This window comes from Lissotriton helveticus, chromosome 1_1, assembly GCF_964261635.1.
Source record: "Lissotriton helveticus chromosome 1_1, aLisHel1.1, whole genome shotgun sequence".
Taxonomy (NCBI): Eukaryota; Metazoa; Chordata; class Amphibia; order Caudata; family Salamandridae; genus Lissotriton; species Lissotriton helveticus.
In genome coordinates, this window is record NC_136057.1 from 1,943,675,701 (window position 1) to 1,943,697,857 (window position 22,157).

The 22,157-nt window shown below is 42.2% G+C and overlaps 1 protein-coding gene across 1 annotated transcript in view; it reads right to left on the bottom strand.

The window, feature by feature from the left end:
* Positions 1 to 22,157, bottom strand: part of AXDND1 (axonemal dynein light chain domain containing 1) — a 532,992-nt gene that overhangs the window by 59,967 nt on the left and 450,868 nt on the right. The window contains exon 24 of the mRNA XM_078643748.1: positions 16,540 to 16,631. Within this exon, the coding sequence (XP_078499874.1) occupies positions 16,540 to 16,631 (92 nt within the window). The remainder of the gene's footprint in view (positions 1 to 16,539; positions 16,632 to 22,157) is intronic.

Consider the following 22,157-nt stretch of genomic DNA (forward strand, 5'->3'; position numbering starts at 1 on the left):
AAGCTGGTGCAGTTGTTTTTGGTTCACCCCTAATAGGAGAACGTTTCCGTAATCCAAGTGGGGTGTTATTAGTGCATGCACTAAAGATTTCCTTGCTTCAGTGGGAATCAGATCGATGGTTTTTCGCAAGATTTTTAGCGTGCCCATACATTTGCCTATTGTTTTATTGACTTGTGATTTTCCCGACAAATCCGAGTCAATCATTATCCCTAGGTTTTTGACTTTTTCGACTGGGTGGGGGTACTCACCCAGTGTAGTAGGCCACCAAGCCTGGGACCATATTAAGGTTTTGTTCCCTACCACTAGCACCTCCGTTTTGTCACCATTTAAACGGAGGCAGTTATTATCCATCCAGGTGGCGACCGCAGCCATGCAGCTAGAGAAATTGGTGGCAAATTTCTCGCTGTCTGGAGTGAGCTTGAACATGAGCTGGGTGTCGTCAGCATAGCTGACAATGCCCACCCCAAAGTTCTCTACGACTCGAGCCAGGGGTTCCATATAGATGTTGAACAAGGTAGGGCTCAAACTAGAGCCCTGTGGAACCCCATAGCTGATGTCGCGAGAAGATGACTTGAAGGGTGGGCAATGTATTTGGAATGATCTTTTGGAGAGAAAAGATTTAAACCAGGCAAGAGCATGATCCCTCACTCCAATGTCCGATAGTCGGGACAGCAAAGTGTCATGTAGCACAGTATCGAAAGCTGCACTTAAGTCTAACATGACAAGTGCAGCTGTCTCCCCCTCATCTACCATCTTGCGGATACACTCCGTGGAGTAGAGAACCGCGGACTCCGTGGAGTATCCAGGTCTAAAACCTGATTGTGTGGAATGAAGTATGTTTCCTTCTTCTAAAAAAGCCATAAGTTGTACGTTGACTATTTTTTCAATGATTTTAGCACATTGTGGCAAGAGGGAGATGGGTCTGAGATTTTGATATTGGGTAACCGGAATATTAGGTTTTTTTTTGAGAGGGATGACTTGTGCTATCTTCCAAGCCTCTGGAACGTAGCATTCTTGGAAGGACAAGGTGATCAAATGTCTAATTTGATCAATAAGACCGTTATTCATGATGTCTTTAATTTTAGCTAAAGGGCACACATCATTAGGGGATCCTGAGTGGATACTGTTGATAGTGTTGATCAAACTATCTTTGTCGGGAGTAGTAAAGCAAGTAAAAGTGCTCTTTTGTGTAAGGAGTGGTACCTTTCCTTTAATAATAGATTTAGAAAAAGTAGCATGTATTTTCTCAACTTTATTGACAAAGAACTCAGCTATCTGTTCACATATGTCATCAGAATATGTGTCCTGCATGTCTAAGGTGGTGGTATCTGTAAGTTCCTTATAAATGCTAAATAGTTCTTTCATGGGGTTGGTTGTCTCTTCAATTCTTGTCTGGTAGAAGGAACTTTTTACCTCTCTAACCATTTTCTGGTATGATTTTAACTCCAGTTTATATAATTCCTTGAGTTCAGGAGAATAGTTTTTCCTCCACTTGCGTTCTATTGCTTTACAGTGTGTTTTCGCAAGTTTTAATTTTTCTGTGTACCAAGGTTCAGATTTGGTTCTTCTGACTGGGGGTTTGGAGGTCCACGGTGCAATTGTATCTAGTGCCTTACTCAGCCATGTTTCATAATTGTTCCAAGTATCTTGTAAGGAATATCCTATAGGCGGGGTGTGTTTCTGTAATTCGCTGATCATGCGTTCAGGGGTGTAGTCTTTCCAATTTCGTCGTTTTGTGAACACAGGTTTGTTGGGGGCTGGCTTCCTCTTATTAATGGGGATATTAAAAGTAATTAGGTGGTGGTCGGACCATATAATTGGTAATGGGGGGGACATTTCAATGCCCTCCCAGGTGGCAAAAACTGGGTCCAGAAGGTGTCCCTGTTGATGCGTGGGGGAGGTTGATAGCAATGATACTCCTATCGCATGTAGAGCAGTCCTAAGTACTTGAGCTTCTTTAGCGTTGTTATCTTCAAAATGAAGGTTCAGATCACCTAAAATCAAGAAGTTATGGTGTTTTATAGCTAATTGAGTAGCTAATTCTAAGAGCTGATTGCAGAAAGAAGTAGCGTTTCCAGGGGGACGATATATAAGAAGACCAGTAACGGTCATCAATGGAGTTATTTTTATTGAGAAGGTCCCACATTCACTATTAGTATTAGCTGTAGTAGTGAGTGTGCATTGTAATTCCTTTTTACAAATCAGTGCAATTCCACCCCCACGTTGTTTAGGTCTGTCGATTCTTAGAAGGCTATAGCTCAAAGGTATCGCCTCTATGATGTCGGGGGCAGAAGATTCCTCTAACCATGTTTCTGTGAGAAACAGCACATCATAGTCTTGTGACTGTAATAGATCTTGTAATTCCGTCTTATGTTTTACCATAGATCTGCAATTTAGCAGCAGCATTTTTAATTTGGGTGTAGGAGCCTTATGTGGTAAAGCATTGCTGAATGAGTAGTTACAAATATTACAGTGTGGCGGGATACAATTGGGGTCAATAGAATGTAAACAGGGTTTGTTAGTGGTCTTACCCAAATCAAATAGAGTCGCGCTAGAATAGCAAAAGATAACAAAATGTTATCCGAAGTTAAAACAAGAGACCCGTGATAAAAAGATGAAACAATGGAGACAGAATATGATCGTAGAAGGGCTGTTTCCAATGATGCCTATGGGTGGTCCTCATGCAGGGAAGAAGAAAACAGAAAAATGCAAACATTGGGTGCACATTGGGGAATCGGTTGATGAATTATTAGATGACATGTTTATAAGAAGTCCGCCTCCATATAGCCAGGTTCTGAGCTGGGATGGGGCAGTGAGCTAAATAACGGTGATGGATCAAGCCCTGATCTTTGGACTGGGTAAGAGTGGTCTGCTTAATTCAGACACTCTGTTCATCACCACCCCCTTTTCTGAATCGTTTTTGGCCACTATAGGTGTGGCAGGGTATACTCAGACATGAGTCCCTTGCTCACTGCTCCATCAGGATTCAAGCAAGCCGGGCCGACGAGGCTGAAATGCCAGAAACCGGTCCCCGGTAGCTTGTCTCCTTTCTGGTGAAGAATTGGCTTGGTAGTTTGGTCTGCCCTGTTCCCATGATGCACTGGGCCAGGGACAGACTAATTTGCATATAGCCAGGTTCTGAGCTGGGATGGGGCAGTGAGCTAAATAACGGTGATGGATCAAGCCCTGATCTTTGGACTGGGTAAGAGTGGTCTGCTTAATTCAGACACTCTTTTCATCACCACCCCCTTTTCTGAATCCTTATAATGAAGGACATCGACCTTCTAGCGAAGGGGAAAATTCTCGAAGACCTCCGCCCCAGGATGAGGCCAGATCCGCAAGTGTAGGAGGGAGTTGTCAACTACCTTCCCATACCGAGAGTTTAGGACCCATAGATGCAAGAGATATTTATCCAAGAATACCCACTAGTGGAGAAGCAAGATACTCGCGAGAAAGGGGCTTTTGCTCTAGACTTCCCTATGAAGGTGAGGAAAGATCATTAAGTTCAGGAATGCCGTTCTTAAACCCTCGGTATGAGGAAGAACCAAGATCCCTAAGCACAGGAACTTCGTACCCAAAACCAAATTATGGTGAAGGACCAAGTGAGACACATCCCACTGCCCCGAGTTGCGCTCCAACTTTGACCCCACAGGTATTGCATGACAATTCGGTCGAAAGGATACTGGAGGACAGGGAACGAGAGGCTCTAGCAAAGCAGAGAGCAGAAATAGTTCAGAAAATTTCCCAGTTAAATACAAACTCTGAAGCATTGACAATCCCAGTAACTATTGGACCAGTGGTTCCATTGTATGGGGACCGACAAGGGAGTCCAAAAACTCCAGTTATTACCCCAGTTATAGCACAGCCGAGACCAGAACCCTTAATAGTAGATGATCAGACAAGTGAGTGGGAGTCTGAGGTCTCGCTAATGGATCTGCCCATTAGAGACACTGGGAGAAGGATGCAGAAAAGACATAATCCTTTCAATACGAGGGAGATTCAAATGGAATCGACTTCGGGTACCAAGAGTGTCACTCTAGTGACTCCTGAAGAAATCGAGAGATGGAGTCGAGAATTAGAAAAACAAGTTCAACAGTCGAAACCTTTAGATCTCTATAAACTGAGGGTAGAAATAGAAGAACTAATGGCAGGAAATGTAGGATTAGACAGACTAAATACCTACTCGGAAGAAGAACTGCTATTTATCTGCAAGAGCCTTACTCGAAATGTTAGAGTACTCCATGAAAAACTGACTGACACTGCAGCCAGTATGGGAATAGATATTTCCAAATCAAAACCCCTGCAAAAACCGTACAGAGCAGATTTCTCGGACAAGGATCTAGAAAACCTGAATGTGTCACGGAAGAAGGCACAGGTCAAAGAATTATTAACTGTGTTGCAGAAATGGGGAGATGTAGAAAGATGGAAAGCCAGATGGGCCAAAAAGAAAGATGAGGCTAGATCCAAACAAGTGACTCCTGAATTCGTTTTAAAGGAAGCTGACAAACCAGAGCAGTTATATCCTATGCGCGAAGTGCCAGGTGGAAAATACGTGCATGTCCCATGGTCCAGACAGGATATTGTGTCCTTTACAAATGATTTCCCAAAATTACGAGAGAAACCTGTGGACTGGTACAGGCAAGTGGAAAGGTTTGTAAAGGTACAGAAATGCCTGTGGAAAGACTTGGATGGGTTCTTCGATATAGTGGTTCCTGTAGATTTATGGACCGAGTGTAAGATCGCCATAGCTTGGCCTAGTGAGGAATACCCGAGGGATGCTAACACAGGAGCACCCTCTGATGAAGTAATGAAAAAATATGATCAGGTAATTCTACACCTGAAGCAAAAGGTGCCTGCGAAGGAAACTGATTGGACCATGATAGATAGAACCACGCAGGAAAGGGATGAGACTGTGCACTCTTTATGAAAGACTGTTGCAGGTGTTCAAAACCTACAGTGGTATAGATAACATTGAGATGAAGGACATGACCCACTTCATTTACAGGTTTGTAAACGGTTTAAGACCCGAAATTTGCCAGTGGATTAAAGACAATAAGATTTGTTGGCAGTCTAAGAAAATGGATGAGGTCCTACGGTACGCAAAGTACTGTGAGGACGAGATGGCAGATAAACGAAAGGCTTTAAAGGAGAAAGTGATGTGGGCACAAGTAAAGTTAGCCGAACAGCAGGAAAAACAATTGAGTAAAATGAATAAGAATACCCAAAGTCAAGGCTCTGGGGGTGGAGGGAAGCCCAAAGTAAAAATGAGCAGAGAAGAAGCTAAAAAGAAATTTCCCTGTCACCAGTGCGGAGAAATCGGGCACTGGAGAGACGAGTGTCCATATTTACAGCATGATAACACCCAAACCCCTGATTTAATTCCACAGACGCAGAATGAAAAACCAAGAAAGACCCAGCAACAGGTAAAAGCAAGTCAATTGCCCCGAGCGCCAAAACAAAATTATAAGGGGAAATCACCGCAGGGTGACGACATAGAAATCTGGGGAGGAAATGAGAATAGAAATGCAGCAACTTCGCAGTTTCTGTTGAATGACACTTTTCTCTGTGACGACCAGTACTGACGGGGCCTGAGAGGGGAGGACGAGGAGTGCGTACTTGGCGCCTCCTTGCCGGTAGACCAGTCAGGGCCATACATTGAAGGAAAGGTTGATGGAAAGGATGTCACCTTCCTATTGGACACTGGTGCTACCCCCGTTCTACTGTGAGAACAGCGGACGTTCCAAACCTACCCCTCTCGGGAGAAGCAATCCAAGTAGTGGGTGTATCTAATCAACTGATTAGTACCCCCGTTACCGAGCCCATGGAGATCACAATAGGGAATTTTAAAGAAATGCACAGATTTGTCGTTTGTGATACCAGTCCTGTAAACTTAATGGGATGTGATTTGTTGTGCAAAATGAACTGCACCATCTTTTGCACACCAAAGGGCGTCGAAATTCAAACCCCAGACGAAGATGGCATCTACAAATTAATGTTAATCAGACCTGACTCAGAAATTAAACAAATGACTATACAAGACTTACCCGAAGAACTCAGAAAGACAGTGAAACCAGAAGTATGGGACTTTACTGGAAAGGATGTAGGATTAATGGCAAACGTAGATCCAATACAAATAGCCATGAAGGAAAATGCAGTCTACCCCAATACTAAGCCGTACAAAATGAGTGCAGAAGTGAGAGCAGGAGTTGCTATTGAAATACAAAAATTGTTAGAAGCAAACATTATACAAGAAGTAATGAGTAGCCCATGTAACTCACCCATAATTGGAATCAAGAAACCTAGTGGCAAGTACAGAGTAGTGCAGGACCTGAGAAAGGTAAACAAAATTGTGGTTCCTTGCTGTCCTATTGTCCCGAACCCAGCAGTGATTCTGTATCAGATTCCCTGGGATGCTGAGTGGTTTACTGTGATAGACCTATGTCACGCATTCTTTTCAATCCCATTGCATCCAGACAGCACATTTCTTTTCTCATTTGCTTTCGACAGACACGTGTATGTTTGGAATCGGGTTCCCCAGGGGTACACAGAAAGCCCCTCTATCTTTAACCAGATTCTGAAAAAGTGCCTTGAATCGTTAGTCTTACCTGGAAAGTCTGTTTTGGTACAATATATAGACGACCTTTTGGTAGCGTCTAAAAGTCATAGAGATTGTGTGATTGACACCATTGCTTTGCTAAATCACCTAGGTGAAAAGGGACATAAAGTGGCCCCTGAAAAATTGCAGTTCTGTTCAAAGTCAGTGAAATATCTGGGGCACCAGATAGAAAAAGGCATCAGAAAAGTCACTTCAGAGAGAGTCAGAATAATTCAAAAGATGCAATTACCCCGTACTCAGAAAGAGATCAGAATGTTCCTTGGGGTTGTAGGTTACTGCAGGCAATGGATTGTGGGATTCGCAGTCCTGGCAAAGCCTTTGATAAATATGACAAAGAAAGGAGCAAAGGACCCAGTAGAATGGGATGATGAAAGCTTAACAGCATTCACTAAATTACGAGATTGTCTGTGTACAGCCCCTGCTTTGGGAATGCCTGACTATTCTAAAGAGTTTGCCCTATTCTGTGACACACGAGACAATTGTGCACTGTCAGTCTTAACTCAGGAGCATGGTTTGACTAGACGTCCAGTGGCATATTTTTCTGCCACTTTGGATCCAGTGGCTGCTGGATTACCAGGATGTCTGAAAGCAGTAGCTGCAACTTGCACTAGTTTAGAACAGAGTGAATCCATTGTAATGGGACATCCTGTAACTGTGTATGTTCCTCATGCAGTTGTGATTTTGTTGACCCGAACTAAGACTCAGTATCTCACCCCTAGTCGGCAGACTAAATACGAGAGGATTCTCGTGGGTGCTGCAAATGTAGTCATTACTCGGTGTAATATCCTGAATCCAGCCACCCTACTCCCTGACTCAATGATTGTAGAAGCTGAAGGAGAGAACGAGCATGACTGCATTGACCTGACAGAATTCAGTACTAAACCCCGCCCAGACATTAAAGAAATGCCTTTGCCTGTTAAAGATGAAGAGCTGTTTGTGGATGGTTCATGTATGAGACACGAATTAGTAGGCCTAAGTGCCGCTTATGCTGTAGTCACTATGGACAGCATTAAAGAAGCATCCTGTTTATTTGGAGTAAAGTCTGCACAAGTAGCCGAATTGATTGCATTGATAAGAACCTGTAAAATTGGGAAAAACAAAAGAATAACAGTATATACTGATAGTCAGTACTGTTATGGGGTTGTGCATGACTTTGGCCAATTGTGGCTACAAAGAGAGTTTCTGACTTCTTCAGGTACTCCCATTCGAAATGGAAGGGTGGTACAAGATTTACTGGAGGCAATCCAATTACCAAAAGAATTGGCAGTGGTCAAATGTGCTGCTCATAAAAAGGGCCTTGACCCTTTAACTTTGGGAAATAATTTTGCTGATGAGGTGGCCAGACATTACGCCAAAAATAGCATGTCTGTAAATGTTAAACTGGGGGGACCTGGAAACAGCTGCCAACTTATGGTGTTTGAAGAGGTGCCTACCTGGGATGAGGTGAGAGATTGGCAGCATGCTGTGCCATCGGAAGAGAAAGAGAAGTGGAAAAAACTTGGTTGTCGACCAAGAAGTGAGGATGGTGTCATTGTGGGCCCAAATGGTATGCCTGTGTTGCCTAGACATCTGCTTGCTTCTATGGCCAGACTGATACATGGAAATTCACACACTGGTAGGGACGCCATGGTTCTGGTTTTCCAACAAACCTGGTACAATCCGAAGTTCAGGAAAGTAGCAGAATCACTCTGCCAAAGGTGCTTGACATGTCAGCAGTTCAATGCTGGCAAAAGAACAGTAGTTGAACTGGGGAAGATTGGGAAATCAGGGGGTCCCTTTGTAAGAATACAGATTGACTTCATTACCATGCCTCGTTGTGAGGGAAAAAGATATGTCCTTGTCATTGTCTGCCTGTTTTCAAAATGGGTGGAAGCCTACCCTGCCAAACAGAGTGACGCCATAACAGTAGCAAAATTGTTACTACGAGAACTGATACCTAGGTTTGGGGTTCCAGTCACTATTGAATCAGATAGAGGAAAACATTTTCAGAATGAGGTAATCGATCAGCTCTGCAAAGCATTCGGGATCACACAAAAACTGCACTGTGCATATCGTCCAGAGGCTACTGGAGTAGTAGAGCAAATAAATGGCACTATAAAATCAAGATTAGCAAAGATGTGTGACTCTACTAGCATGAACTGGATAAATGCCTTGCCTCTTGTTCTGATGGGACTCAGAAGTATTCCAGACCGAAAAACAGGCCTGAGCCTCCATGAAATCCTGATGGGAAGAGTGATGAGACAAGCATGGGTACCAGGATACAAACTGTTAAACATTTCTGATGATTTGGTACTTGAGTACTGCAAGCAACTAGGTGACCAAGTGCGTTCTATCTCTCACCAGATTGGGGAAGACGCCGTCGCCAATCCAACAACTCCAGTCCACAAATTGGTTCCTGGTGACTGGGTAAGAATCAAGAAACATACTCGTTCGACTTGCCTTGCACCGAGGTGGGGAGAAAAACGCCAAATAATACTGGTGACCACGACAGCGGGGGAGTGTGCAGGCGTTTCCAAGTGGATCCATGCCAGCCACACACAGAAGGTGATTCCGGACAAGGAACCTGGAGCTGAAGGTTGTCCAGCTGAGGGGTCTGCAGACGTTGGTCCTGAAGTAGCTGATGACGAACAACCGAGCACCAGTCAAGATGATTGGATACCCATAATCGACCTAACTGAAGACCCAATCAGAACAAGAGAGCGAACTTACGAAGATAGAGAGTGGAGTAGAGAGGAGGAGATAGGCACAGGCGAAGAGCCTCAGATTATTGAGATTCACGTCAAGTCTGAGGAAGGAGAAGGTCAGACAGGGACAGAACAGGTGATTGATACACCTCCACAAACTCCTGAAACTGAAAAGGGACAGACTAGAACTAGTCCTAAAGTTCAAGCAGAAGAAAATCAAGAGATCGAAGTGCTTGAACAGGATCAGATAGAAATAGAAGAACGTGTTCAGGACTCAGAAATAGAGACACTCGAAAGCCAAAACAAAAATTCTCCTGAACCAGGCCAGCTTAGTAACCAGGCAGAAGAAACAGATACAAGACCTGGAACTAGTCAGACAGGAAGGGAAGAGACAGAGGTAGAAGTGCCACAAACAAACGAAAATAAAAGAGCATTAGAAGAAGGCCAAATCACAGTGCCAGCTAAAAGACTCAAGAAAAAGAAAAATATTGAACCCGGATATATTAAGAAATTGAGACTGAGAATAAAAACAGTAGAAGAAAAACTTGCAGAAAGAAGGAAAAGTTCCCGTATTACGGAACAAGCTGGAGAAAGCTCCAAAAGACGGAGTGATCGAATAAAAAGACTGAATGAGAAATACCAAGATCCTGAATGGACATACCTAATTTTGGAAGAGTTTGAGGATCTTGATATAACTGACGAAAGTGACGAAGAACAGATTGCTGATCTGTCTGCCGAAGAAGACGAACTCACTTGAAGTTACCCAGTGTAAGCTACCTGTGTAAAGTTACAAAGAGGGGTTGAGAAACTTCTTCTGAACGAAAATGTCTGATTCAAATGTGAATGGAAGGCCTAAACGCAATTGTTGCAAAACATGCTGCAAAGTATGTATATGTAGTATAGCTATAGTGATAATAATTTGGATAGGACTAACAGTTTTCATTCCTTTTATGGTGAGCAAACATACTAATATTGACCCTACACGGACTGTGACTACTGACACTGAAGAATTGACAACACGAAGTGTAGAAAGACGTGAAAAGGCACTCAGACAAACAAAACTAGACTTAGAAGCATCAGATGAGGAAGGACTACATTATCATGGAGTTAAGAATCAGACTCATTTAAATGTTTTCGCAAACCTGTTAGTGCACTATGTAGAAACTATGGAAATAGAAGACTGCTATGTCTGCATGAAGCTACCTACCTCTGTAGCTGAAGGCGTGACTTATCATCACCTGCCCTTGACTTATGGAATTTCCTGTAGTATTGGAAATCTAAATCCTGTACATACCAAAAGTGACGTTACACGTTGTATGGGAGAATACTTTCTGACTATAGGTATCATAGACTTAAATGAAGCACACAGAGACAACTTGACCTGTTCATTACATGAACAAGAGAAAATATTTCTAAACATGGCAGAGAAAAGAAGGGAGAGTTTCCAAAGAAAGGCAAATGACTAAAGACAGAAAACTCCTAAATGGGCTGAAAACATGGAAAGCACCTCAAATGGTGGGGCTGGTCCTGCTTTGTTGCTGGATTTCGAAAGGAAAGGGAAACTCTGTCTTCACCGCGAAAGGACTAGTTATTATAATAACATTTTCATTGGTTCCAGTCAATGTGAACACAATTACAAGGTAATTGGAGGTTGGGGTTTCAAAAATGGGTCAGAACCTGTGTTTCCCGGAATTTATTATATATGTGGAAACAAGGCTTATTTCAAATTGCCGGATCACTGGTATGGAAGCTGCTACTTTGGCATTGTCTTCCCGAGAATATACCACGTGAATGAGATTGCTGGAAGCAATGAAAACACTAATGGCTTAGTGCATAGTAAAAGAGAAAGCGTAGGTGAAATAATGGATAGTATTTTTAGTGCACTGATACCTGGAGTGGGAGTGGTTCTGAATACACACAGAATTTGCAAATTATCCACAATAGTGGATGTGCTGTCTACTGACACAGCTCATGGATTTCTGTTGGTCAACACCGAAATGGTTGCGATCAGATCAATGGCTTTGCAGAACAGACTTGCGCTTGACACCTTATTAGCAAAAGAGGGCGGAGTCTGCCGGATGCTGAAAGCGCAACATTGTTGCACTTACATACCGGACAAAAGTGTACAGATCAAAAGATATGTGAAAAACATTACTAATTTGGAAAGAGAACTCAAACCACTGGAGGTTGATAGTGCCTGGAAGAGACTGGTCGATGGTCTCTCCAATGTAGGTCATTGGTTTGCTAATTTAGGCAAAAGTTTATTGTTTAAGGTACTGATGCCAATTGGAGTGATAGGCTTCATCATTTTCCTCATATTTGTCTGCTGCAAATGTCGCAAACACACGAAGAGATACACTATGAATAGAAGAGGTGTGAAACGGAGTGTGGATGAGCTTGAATTGGAAGACTTGAATAATAAGATTTACAAAAAGGTGAAAAACTCTCACCCTGATAAAGATGTGAAAGAGAAATTGAATCGCATGTTGGAAGAGATGGAAATGTACAAAGTGTGAGAAAAGTTGGCATCTGGTTCCATTAGTTTGTGATGATAGTAAATATCATCAAAGAGGGGATTGATAGAGCAAGATTTTGCATATTACGCGACTTGCTTGAGTCATGAACCTCGAATCTGTCATAACCCGGTAATCCAATTTGTTCGTTTTACTAATTTCATTTATTTTTGGATGTGTGTGTATCATAGTGACGCTTGCCTATGTGTTTACTAAAATAAATAATCCTTGTTCATAAAATGGCCGCCGCTTTGGAATTTGCTTCTGCGCCTGCGTTAGTCACACTCACGTGACGTGACGTGGTTGCAGTTCTGGTGGGAAAGGGTGCGCATGCGTAATAAGCCTCAAGATGGCTGCTTATGTATTAACGTGGTGAAGCTTGCGCAGATGCTCTCGTGTTATTATTTGTTGCACTAATTGTAATGCAATAGTATATTTTATTATTGTAGGAGTACAAAGTAGTGATTCATGGTATGTCGTGAATTCATTTATTTCTATGTTTTAATTTGTTTTCGCTTACTTTTCATGTACCGCGATAAATGGGGGGTCTGGATGAGACGAGAACCATCTTGAAGGTCCCTTCTGCGCATGTCGCGTAGCCAGGGAGAAGTTAGCCTTGTACAGTGGAACCCAGCCAGTTGGCAGCCACAGTCAAGATGCTCCTGTGAAAGCAACCTCTGACCCAGCAAGATGGATTTGAATGTACTGAAATTGTTACAATGATATTTTCCTATTGTATTCTGTAGAAATAAGTCATGGGAACCCCAAATCTGCTAGGCGGTACCATAAGATGTAAATTAGGACTTGTAGAAGTTTGTTCTGATTGGTGTGTTAACCTATCCTACATGGGGACCAATCGAAATTGGGGATTCTGACACTTTGCAACATTGGGGGGTGGTACACTGACCCGAAAACAGTATATCTAGCCTAGGTTCAGCTAGAGAAATTGTCCGACTTGTCTGAATAGCTGGCCTGTCACTGACCCAACGCACTCAATAGGTGACTGATACAGAAGTGCTGCGGAGCACTCTGTCCGAATTGACCATAGACTCTAAAGGTTTTACTAAACCTTAAGTGCTGGCGGAGCACTTTGCTGGGGAGTTCGTTAACCCAATCGGGGTTTTGACTGATAGCTGCAGAGAGGGTGGAGCGCTGGCGTTGCTTCCAAACTGCGGGTGCTGGTCGTGCCTTGGTGGTCCTGTCCTGATCCTAATCTGGTTTTCCTGTCCTGTCCTGTCCATTCTGCACCTGCTGTCCTTCCGTGGGGTATTTCCTGTCCTTGACTGATCCGTGGCCAGGGTTGGTTTTCACACCATTCTAGGTAAATATATCGCTGAGAACTCTATACTGCACCTTCTATTTTCTGTCTTTGCTTCAATAAAGACATACCTTTGCATACGTAATTTTCCATGCTTTTTCCGCAAATCTACTATATGAAGAATCAAAGCATTTATATTTCCATAGCATGTTCCTATGTTTCCCTATCCTTTTAGGGTACAATTTCTCTCCATACTGTTTATGAATTATAGATGTGGTTTATATTTTTCTCCTGAATTCTGATTTGAAGTAATGACGCTAGAACTATAGCGTGTTCCGCTTTTTACCCTTCCTATAGATAATAGGTTTTCCTAAAGTCCCACTCATTAAATACGTCCCAATAGTGTAATTCTAGTATGTGCATAAACTTACCCATTCATAGGTGTTCATCCTTAAGTTCCATTTCTGCTTAGCGTATCCACTATTTTTCCAGATTACAAGCCTTGAATGATTGCCCTTATATTTTTCCTGTATGGTTATGTACTTTTCGTTATCTTGATTATTGATTTGCCTTTTAACTGTAAGCCTAATGCTCTCTGAAATTGAATACTAAGATAAACTTTTAAAACTTCCCAGTTGTCCGTGGTCATTTTATAAATTCAAAAGTTGGTATTTGTGTTACTTGCCTTTCTTTCACAGCCAGCTCCCTGATCTATCGTGGTCATAGGTACCCGTAACGGTGGATGGTAAGTCGGGTACACTAGAATACAATAGGAAGGAATCAGGGTTACTGGTAGTAGAATTGTGAGGTCATCTGATTAATGTGTAGGTAAGACTCTCGTTACGAACCGTTAGAATGGAACTATGTTAATCACAGCAGCAGTGTCCCCTGACGAAGGGCGTACCCCGCCCGAAATGCATTGGGATAAAAATAAACACTGCTTGCAACGAACCCTGGCATCTGTCTTGTTTAAGCTAGAGGCCTGGATGGGCACAGTTTATACATATGAAGCATGGGAAATTGCCACAAGAAACCCCACATGTAGAACCTTGATCTGGAAAGTGGATAAAGAGGATTGAAAAACGGAGTAATTAAAATTATGGAGTAATTTGTTAAAATGGAATAAATGATGGATTAATAGTGTAAAATTGGAGCCGAGCAGGCACTTTTCTGCAGTGCACTTGGTTTGGGGCGTAAACTTGCCTCATAGCTACACTTTTAATGTGTAGGTTGAACTGAAATTTATGGGCCCGAAAACTATATGATGAAATTATTGGTCGGGTGACCCACGATCTCTATCACCTTCGCTATCCAACACTTTTCCTACTGTTACACTCATTGGAGTGGAATAGTAATTTTTACCGCTCCACTATCCAACACTTTCCCTACTGTTGCACTCACCGGAGTGGGAATAGTAATTTTTACCCCTCTGATATCCAACACTTGCTCTACTGTTAGACTCACTGGATTGGGAATAGTAATTCTTATCCCTTTGCCATCCAACACTTTCTGTACTGTTGCACTGACTGGAGTGGGAAATTTAAGTTTAAAGATTTTCAAATAGTTTAATGTTTTAATTTATAATATATATATTTTTAAATCATATTTTATGTTATTGGTATATATATACATATATATTGTACATTTTTACATAATTTTAAAATGATAAAATAAATCTAAAATAATAGTTTATTCATTGTTTTAAAGTAAATATATAAATTATTATGTATGTGTGTTTAACTTTTTTTAATTAACTTTATTTTTTATATTTGTTAAAATGTTTATTAAATCTACTTTTTTATATTAATTCTATTATATATATATATATATATATATATATATATATATATATATATATATATATCAAAATAGATATTTTATACAACTATATTTTGTACATCAATATTTTTGTATTTACCATTATAAATATAGGATGTCGATATTTTTTACATCGATACTTAAAAGTCGATATTGTGGTATGGGGATATTTTAAGTGTCGATATTCTGTCAGTGAACCGAGCAAACACATAACCAAGCCTGAGCAAATGGAAAAATGATATGGGCACGAACATGGTGGCATAAAAAACTGTCTACACCAATAGAGGTTGTCCAACAAAATGGGTGAAAATCTGGGGTAAATGGACCGACTATCGTGGGGGCCTAAGTATCCCGCCCACGCTTCCTGGTGGGTCACAGCCCCCTTACAGACACTAGCTTCTCCACTACCATGGTATTCCGGGTGGGCATGTTCGAACTGTCTGCAGGAGGTCTATGTATATGTCTACGATCTGGTTGTAATACAGTGTCACTAATGTGGGGTCTCTTATGTTTTACCCAGTTGTATTGAACACAAATAAAGAATTTTTTTTTTTTAATGCGTAGCTTTCCCTAATATACATTTTTCATTCATTAGGTTTTACCTTCTAAATTAATGCACGGATGTTACACAACAAAATTAATTATAAGCTGCTGCTCGTATGTTTTTGGACAACCAACATAAACTATATATGCCTGCGACTGGAAAAGTCTGAAGATGTAACTGTTACTTTTGTAAATCAGCACCTGGGCCAAACATTTAAGATGAAAACATTGTCTCCATTGAAGAAAAAAATGGAGGTAAAAAATTATTTTCTAGCAACTGCCTATTAATGAAAGCTGAGAAGAGTGTGATCTTAGCACAGCAAACCTTTTGTTAATGCCGTTTTAAGAAGAAAATGCACTTTTTTTGCATTGCACTTTTTCCCACTTTTCGAGAAAACTTCCAAATTCAGCTTCATTTGGCTATTTCACAGCGCCCTCCTTGTGAAATAACAAATACTGAGGACCTTTAGAATCCTCAACATGCAGGGAAAAAAATAAACAAATTCAGCCTAGATATCTACAGTGGAAAGGTTATGAATGCCCCAGTAACAGAAAAAGGGTGGAACAATGAAGGGTGGGTGGCTCAGCTCTAAATAGATTTTGCGGGGAAGACCACATTGTACACAGATAAAACTGTGATTGATGTCAGGGGAGCCAGTGGCTGAAGTAGGATCACCCACTGCTCTATACTGTGATTGGCGGAGGCAATGAGTAAATGACAACTGAACAGCCAATGGCTGGAGAGGGCTCAGCAAATCCTCCATATATAATAATATTTTTAATCAGCAACAAGACTTTTTTGTGACATCTGAAACTATCTCAAAGGCCGGGCCTAAAAAATAAACTTAGGGTTTGGCTGCTGGTTAGTGGAAGCACAAAGTTACCAGCATGGGTGCTGGCTGCAGAACTCGATAAAGGAGATACCTCCTATTCAAGGATTCATTTTTTGTTATCTTGCCCTTCACCTCAATAGTAAACGAGTGTCATAAAATTCTGAGATCCATCATAAAGATAGCGAATGAAGCTGATGCGGGTTATCAATTTTCTAACAATATTTTGATCAACAGAATCTCATAGGTACCTAACTTAAATTTGCAGGACACTTACAAGAGTTGTTCATGCAGTTGCTCCAGAGTTGCTAGGGCTTCAAAAGCCAGCTGAGATTTCGTAGTCTGAGGGCTGGCAGCGGTCATCAGTCCCTAAAGACAGAAGGGACAGGGATGGCAGGAAGATAGGAAACAGTGGGCATTAGAGGAAGGGACACAACACATGAATAACAGCTGTAGAGAGAAGCAGGGTAATGAAAGAGAAATTAGGTTTTGAGACACAACACGTCACTCACAAACATTTGGTTAAGCAGTGCCATATATGCCAAGAGAACATGTTCTTTTTCATGGCCATTGATCTTATTGTAAAATCCAAAATAAAGCATGAAGGCCTTACATCAGCATGATAAAACAAATGTAATGTATGAATTCCCAAATAAGATGTTTTGATTGCCCTTATTCTTTGATTGAACTTTGCTGATATTATGGACCTTTTCTGTTAACTTCTCTTTCTTTTAAAAATACAGCACAATTCTCAAATCTAAGGTTGGCCATATCTTATACTCATTACATCCTGTTTATCTGCAAAGAGCATGTTCACCCCATGGACCATCCTGGTATTGATTAAGAGATTTTTGTTACCAAATTCAATGTTACTCATTTTATCAACCTTAGAAGAAGGAAAGTCTGAGTGGACCAAGCAAAATTAAGGCCTGTGAGCAGGAGGTCAAACACAGATTCCCAGAATAGATGCATTTGTCCACCGAGACACTAGACTAACTAGTGACTTGGACTCCTCCCATCTATCTCTGCAAGGATGGGGCTTAACTTCTTCCATGTGGATACACAGAAAAGAGATTGATGAAGGTAATTTTACAATAAAATAATCGCAAAACAAAAGATTTGTATCTGCCAGTATGAAGAAGTAAAGAAACCAAAATCAATGATTCTCCATCAAGAACGCACGCGACTAATGATGCTCCATCTTCATCAAATGAACTAGCAGCAGCTTACCTATACTGAAGGAACTCCCAAAGCTTGAAATGATCCTTCTCGGGCTAGGCCCCCTGAAGAATGCCAAGGATTGCCTTTATACTGAAAAAAGGACCTTTTTCCTACTGAATGACCAAAAGTAAATATTAGTTACTTGTAATTCCAGTTCTAATCTTATGAATCCTCACAAGTCATAAACGTAGAATATTCCTGTCAACATGCGGGGACCCCGGAACACTTCTTTTCCATAGTATATTAGATAAAATTCGTCACTGACGTCTAGAGTTTAAAGTAAGTCATTTACATATCACCTCCATAGAGTTAAGCAGGCAGGCATTTGCAAAGTTTAACTTCCCAGGTTAAAAACGTGCAACCGAGCTTTTCAATAGAGAAAAGTGAACAAAATAAATGCCTATTAGGTTGCAGTGGGAGTAGGTCAGGAAGAGGGCACTGTGGCTTTAAGTAATCAGTAGAGCTTCTCTTCCAGCAACCATTGCGCTGGAAGTTAGGCTCACAGCCTCAGTTTTGTTTTTCTGGATTGTGCTAACTGGATCCTAGAACACTTCTGTGAGATTTTCTCCCAAATTCTCGAGGTTTTTAACTTTGAAACGTTATTTTTGACTTCACTGGACACCTGACACAGCTCTTCATCAAGATCACCTTATTTTCCAACACTTGTGAAGTAATTTTCTTCTCGCAGTGGCTTCACTTTTTGTGAGGTGCCCTTCCAATGGGAGCAGCGAGACACTGTGTTGTGTGTCTATACCGACATATTCAATGAAGTCCTATTGGTACGGCCAAAAGATGTCCAGAAAAATCCCTTAAAAACAGGGAAATCATTCCCTTTTGAGAGAAGAAAGCACAAGAGGCAGGTAAGAGAGGGTAAGACTTACTCTGAACCTATGCATTCTCCAAGAAAAGACTCTCTGCCAGAAAGAGAGATCTAAGGGCAAGAGGCAAACTAGACACCACTGCCATCATTGAACAGATTCACAAGAGCACCTCAGTGTAGTGATTCATGCCTTAGTGAGATGTTGTTGGACCTTCATAGTTGACAAACAAATGTCACCGACACATTATGTGCTTTTGGCAGCTGGTACGCTGGGAAAATGGCAGCTATTGCATCGGGCTTCTATGCCAGCAGCACACTAAAATATTGACTTTGACTACTACAGAGACATGGGGCATCATTAGGATGGCGGGCGGAATTTGTCCGCCCGCCATCCTGACGTGAAAAGGGACCGCCCGCCATAAGTGCGGCGGTCCCATGGGGGTGATTAGGATGCGCCCGCCACACTGGCGGGCGCATCCTGCATTTTCAACATTGCAGCGGGCGGTGCTTACAGCACTGCCTGTCGCCATGCCAAAAATGCATGTTGTGCATTTGCATGCACAAAGTGGCAGGCACCGTGCGGCGCCTGCCGCATTGTGCATGCAAATGCAGGGGGGTACAATAGGTACCCCCCATGTGAACCCCCCCACCGCCCCAACTTTCTGGGGGCACGCAACGGGCCCCCAATTGTGTAGTCTGCATGCCTTTCCGTGGCGGCGACGCCGCCACGGAAAGGCAGCTCTCCACCTGCATACTAATATGGATGGCGGTGTCTAGCAGACACCGCCATTATATTAAACCCTTTTCCGCCCGGTCGACTTGTCGACCGGGCGGAAAAGCGGCGGACGGTCTTCCCATCCGCCGCGGTAACCCCCGCCATACTAATATGGCGGGGGGGAAATAGGTGGCGGGCGGAAAAGGATGTAGGTGGCGATCCGCCCTACATCCTAATGGACCCCTTGGTGTTTCACAATTTTGTCAGTTGAAAATGATGCCCACGTTTTTCATATTGTTGGAGCAATTTATTGTTCCACTAAATAGTGGCATTATCTTAGGATAGGCAAATTGTGCTTCATCATTAGTTCCAACTATTATAATTTTTTTATTTTCTTTAAATTTTTAAAGACAGATTAATGCCATTTGAATCTGTACTTCAAGATGCTAAAGCTAACGGAAAATGGATTTCATCTGGTTGGGAAAATGCTGGTACAACAGAGTGTCATTGACGCAGAAACTTATCATGATGCCACCACTTGCAAACCATTAATATAAAAGGCAGACAATAAACATGCCAGTAAGAGTGGAAAGGTCTGACTGAAGAAAATATTCAACGTTTGACTCCTGGGCTAAAGAGGATAGAAACCTGTGACCTACTTGGTCCGGCACAAGAAAGGCTAACAGTCTTTTCAAAAGAATGGGGTGGACCAATATATCAAAGCAACCGATAAGTCGGGGCAGACCATGATGGCAGCCCTTCCTTTATTGACTGTTCTCAATAAGTTACCCCATAAGTATAACAGATCTGAATCCGCTTAGTGCTCCAATCTAGGGGTGGGGATCGGGGGGGTTGTTAAGGTGATACCGGGCAGTAGCTGGGGAGGTAGGAGGATTAGGGGGGCTCAAGTAGCTCAAAGAAGTAGATGATACGCTAATGCTCAAGGCACTCACTTTCAGAAATAAAGTGAATTCCTGAAATTATTAGTTAGAAAACGTTCCGTTTACCTCCTATGGAATCCAGTGTAGTACTCACCATTTGACAAAGTGCTGTCACTGAAAGAATGCTTGAAGCTATTATATATATCAATCATTTTTTGGCAAAGATAGAAAACTGAGCCACAGAACAAAATAAGGCTGCATCCTTAATGTTTTCTCAAAAATTATTCTTGTCATTTTTGCCCCTTTAAGGTTTGAATCCGCTCACATTCTGGTAAGGAAAGAGAGGAATTGGCCTTATTTTCTTACACTCTTAGCTTTTACAAAGTAAGGCAGCCAGCGCTGCATTCTTAAATGCAGATAGAGCGGGCTGGATAGTAAGGTATGGTATGGCCAGTTAATGTATTCTATGGTATAGTATGGCATGGCATGGTCTATCATTGCATAGTATGGCCTCTCATTTTACAGAATAGTATGGCCTGTCAAAGTATAGTATGGTATGCAATGGAAAGATATGTCTACCATACTTATATGGTATGTTAGGCCTATCATTGTATAATATGGCATGGCCGGTCATTGATTGATACAGTATTGCCTGTCATTGCATAGAATGGTAGGGTATGGTATGGTATGGCTTGTCATAGTTTACCATGGTATGGTATTGCATCACATATTGTATTGTATGGTATGGTCTGGTCTGTAATTGTATAGTATGGTATAGTATTGTATGGCATGTCATTGTATAGTAAGGTATGGTATGGCCTCATTGTATAGCATATTATGATATGTTGTGGCATGTCATTACAGAGTATGATACATTATTGCCTGTTGTATATTATGATATCACATATGATTGTATAGTATGGTATGGTCTAATGTTGTATAATATGATGTGGTATGGAATGGTATAGCCTGGCCTTTCTTTGTATAATATGGTATGGTACTTGCTGAAAAGCATCGTCTGCATCGTGCTCATCAGAACGACCATCCTCAGCAGCAAAGAAGGATGCCTTCATCAACACTTGCAGAACAGTACAAAACAAACTGCGCAAAATGCAAGACTTGAGGCTGAGTGCCAAAGCAGATGAGATACAGGCGCCTGCTATAGGAATGATTTCAAGCGGTTTTATCAAGCCGTCAACACACACCGTGGACCACAGTCTTCTGGGAATTCTCCCCTCCTGAGTTCAGATGGCACTACCCTCTTTACAGAGAAGACACATATCCTCCAGAGATGGACTGAACATTTTGAAGCAGTTCTCAATCCCCCACATAGTCATCAACGATGAGGCCATCAACAGGATGCCCCAGGTTGCTGTCTCTGGCTCCATGGATGCGCCTCCAGAGGAGGACGATCTGAAGAAAGCCATCAATCAGCTGTCGAGTTGCAAAGCCCCTGGGTCAGATGCTACACCAGCAGAAGTTTAACAAAGTCGGTGGCCCTGTGCTGCTACCAAAACTCACTGTGTCAGTCCTTCTGGAAGCCAGGATCCGTTCCACAGAAACAGAGACGAGTCCACCGTATGCATTAAGAGGAAGGGTAATCGCATATTGCATAGAGCCTATCTGACCCCGGAGAAACTGCAGAAATATTTTGCCTTGGAGACGGCGGCCTGCCCTAGATGCAGGACACTTGGAGCGGACCTTATTCACATGCTATGGTCCTGCTCCGTGCTGTCCTCCTACTGGTTGTTTGTCGGAGACACGCTATCCGAAGTCACTGGGAGATCGTTGCAGATAGATGCAGCGGTAGGAATTCTACATTGGTTCCCACATACCCCTAAAAATAAGATTTCTAGCAAGTTTATCGATTTAGGGTTGCTCCTGGCTAAACGGGAAATCACCAGACATTGGAAGGCGCGGGTTGGTCCAACAGGCACTAAATGGCGCAATGAACTTCTCAAGTGGGCAGGGAGTGAGAGCACGTTGAAATACCAGCAGGCGAGGCGACGACGAGATGAGCAAGCACTAGAGGCAGCGCAAGCCTGGGAGACGTTGGTGCAGGCCCTGCGCGACCATAACACACATACTGACTCTGATAGTGCTGATGAGGAACTGCCTAGACCCCAATAGCATACTATTGATGAGATATTCCCTATGGGACGGACTAAGTCTCCTATCACACGCTCTTAGACCGTATACTATATTACCGATGCAGAGTTGGGTGGGGGGAGGTGGAAAGAGGAAAGGGGAGCGCCATT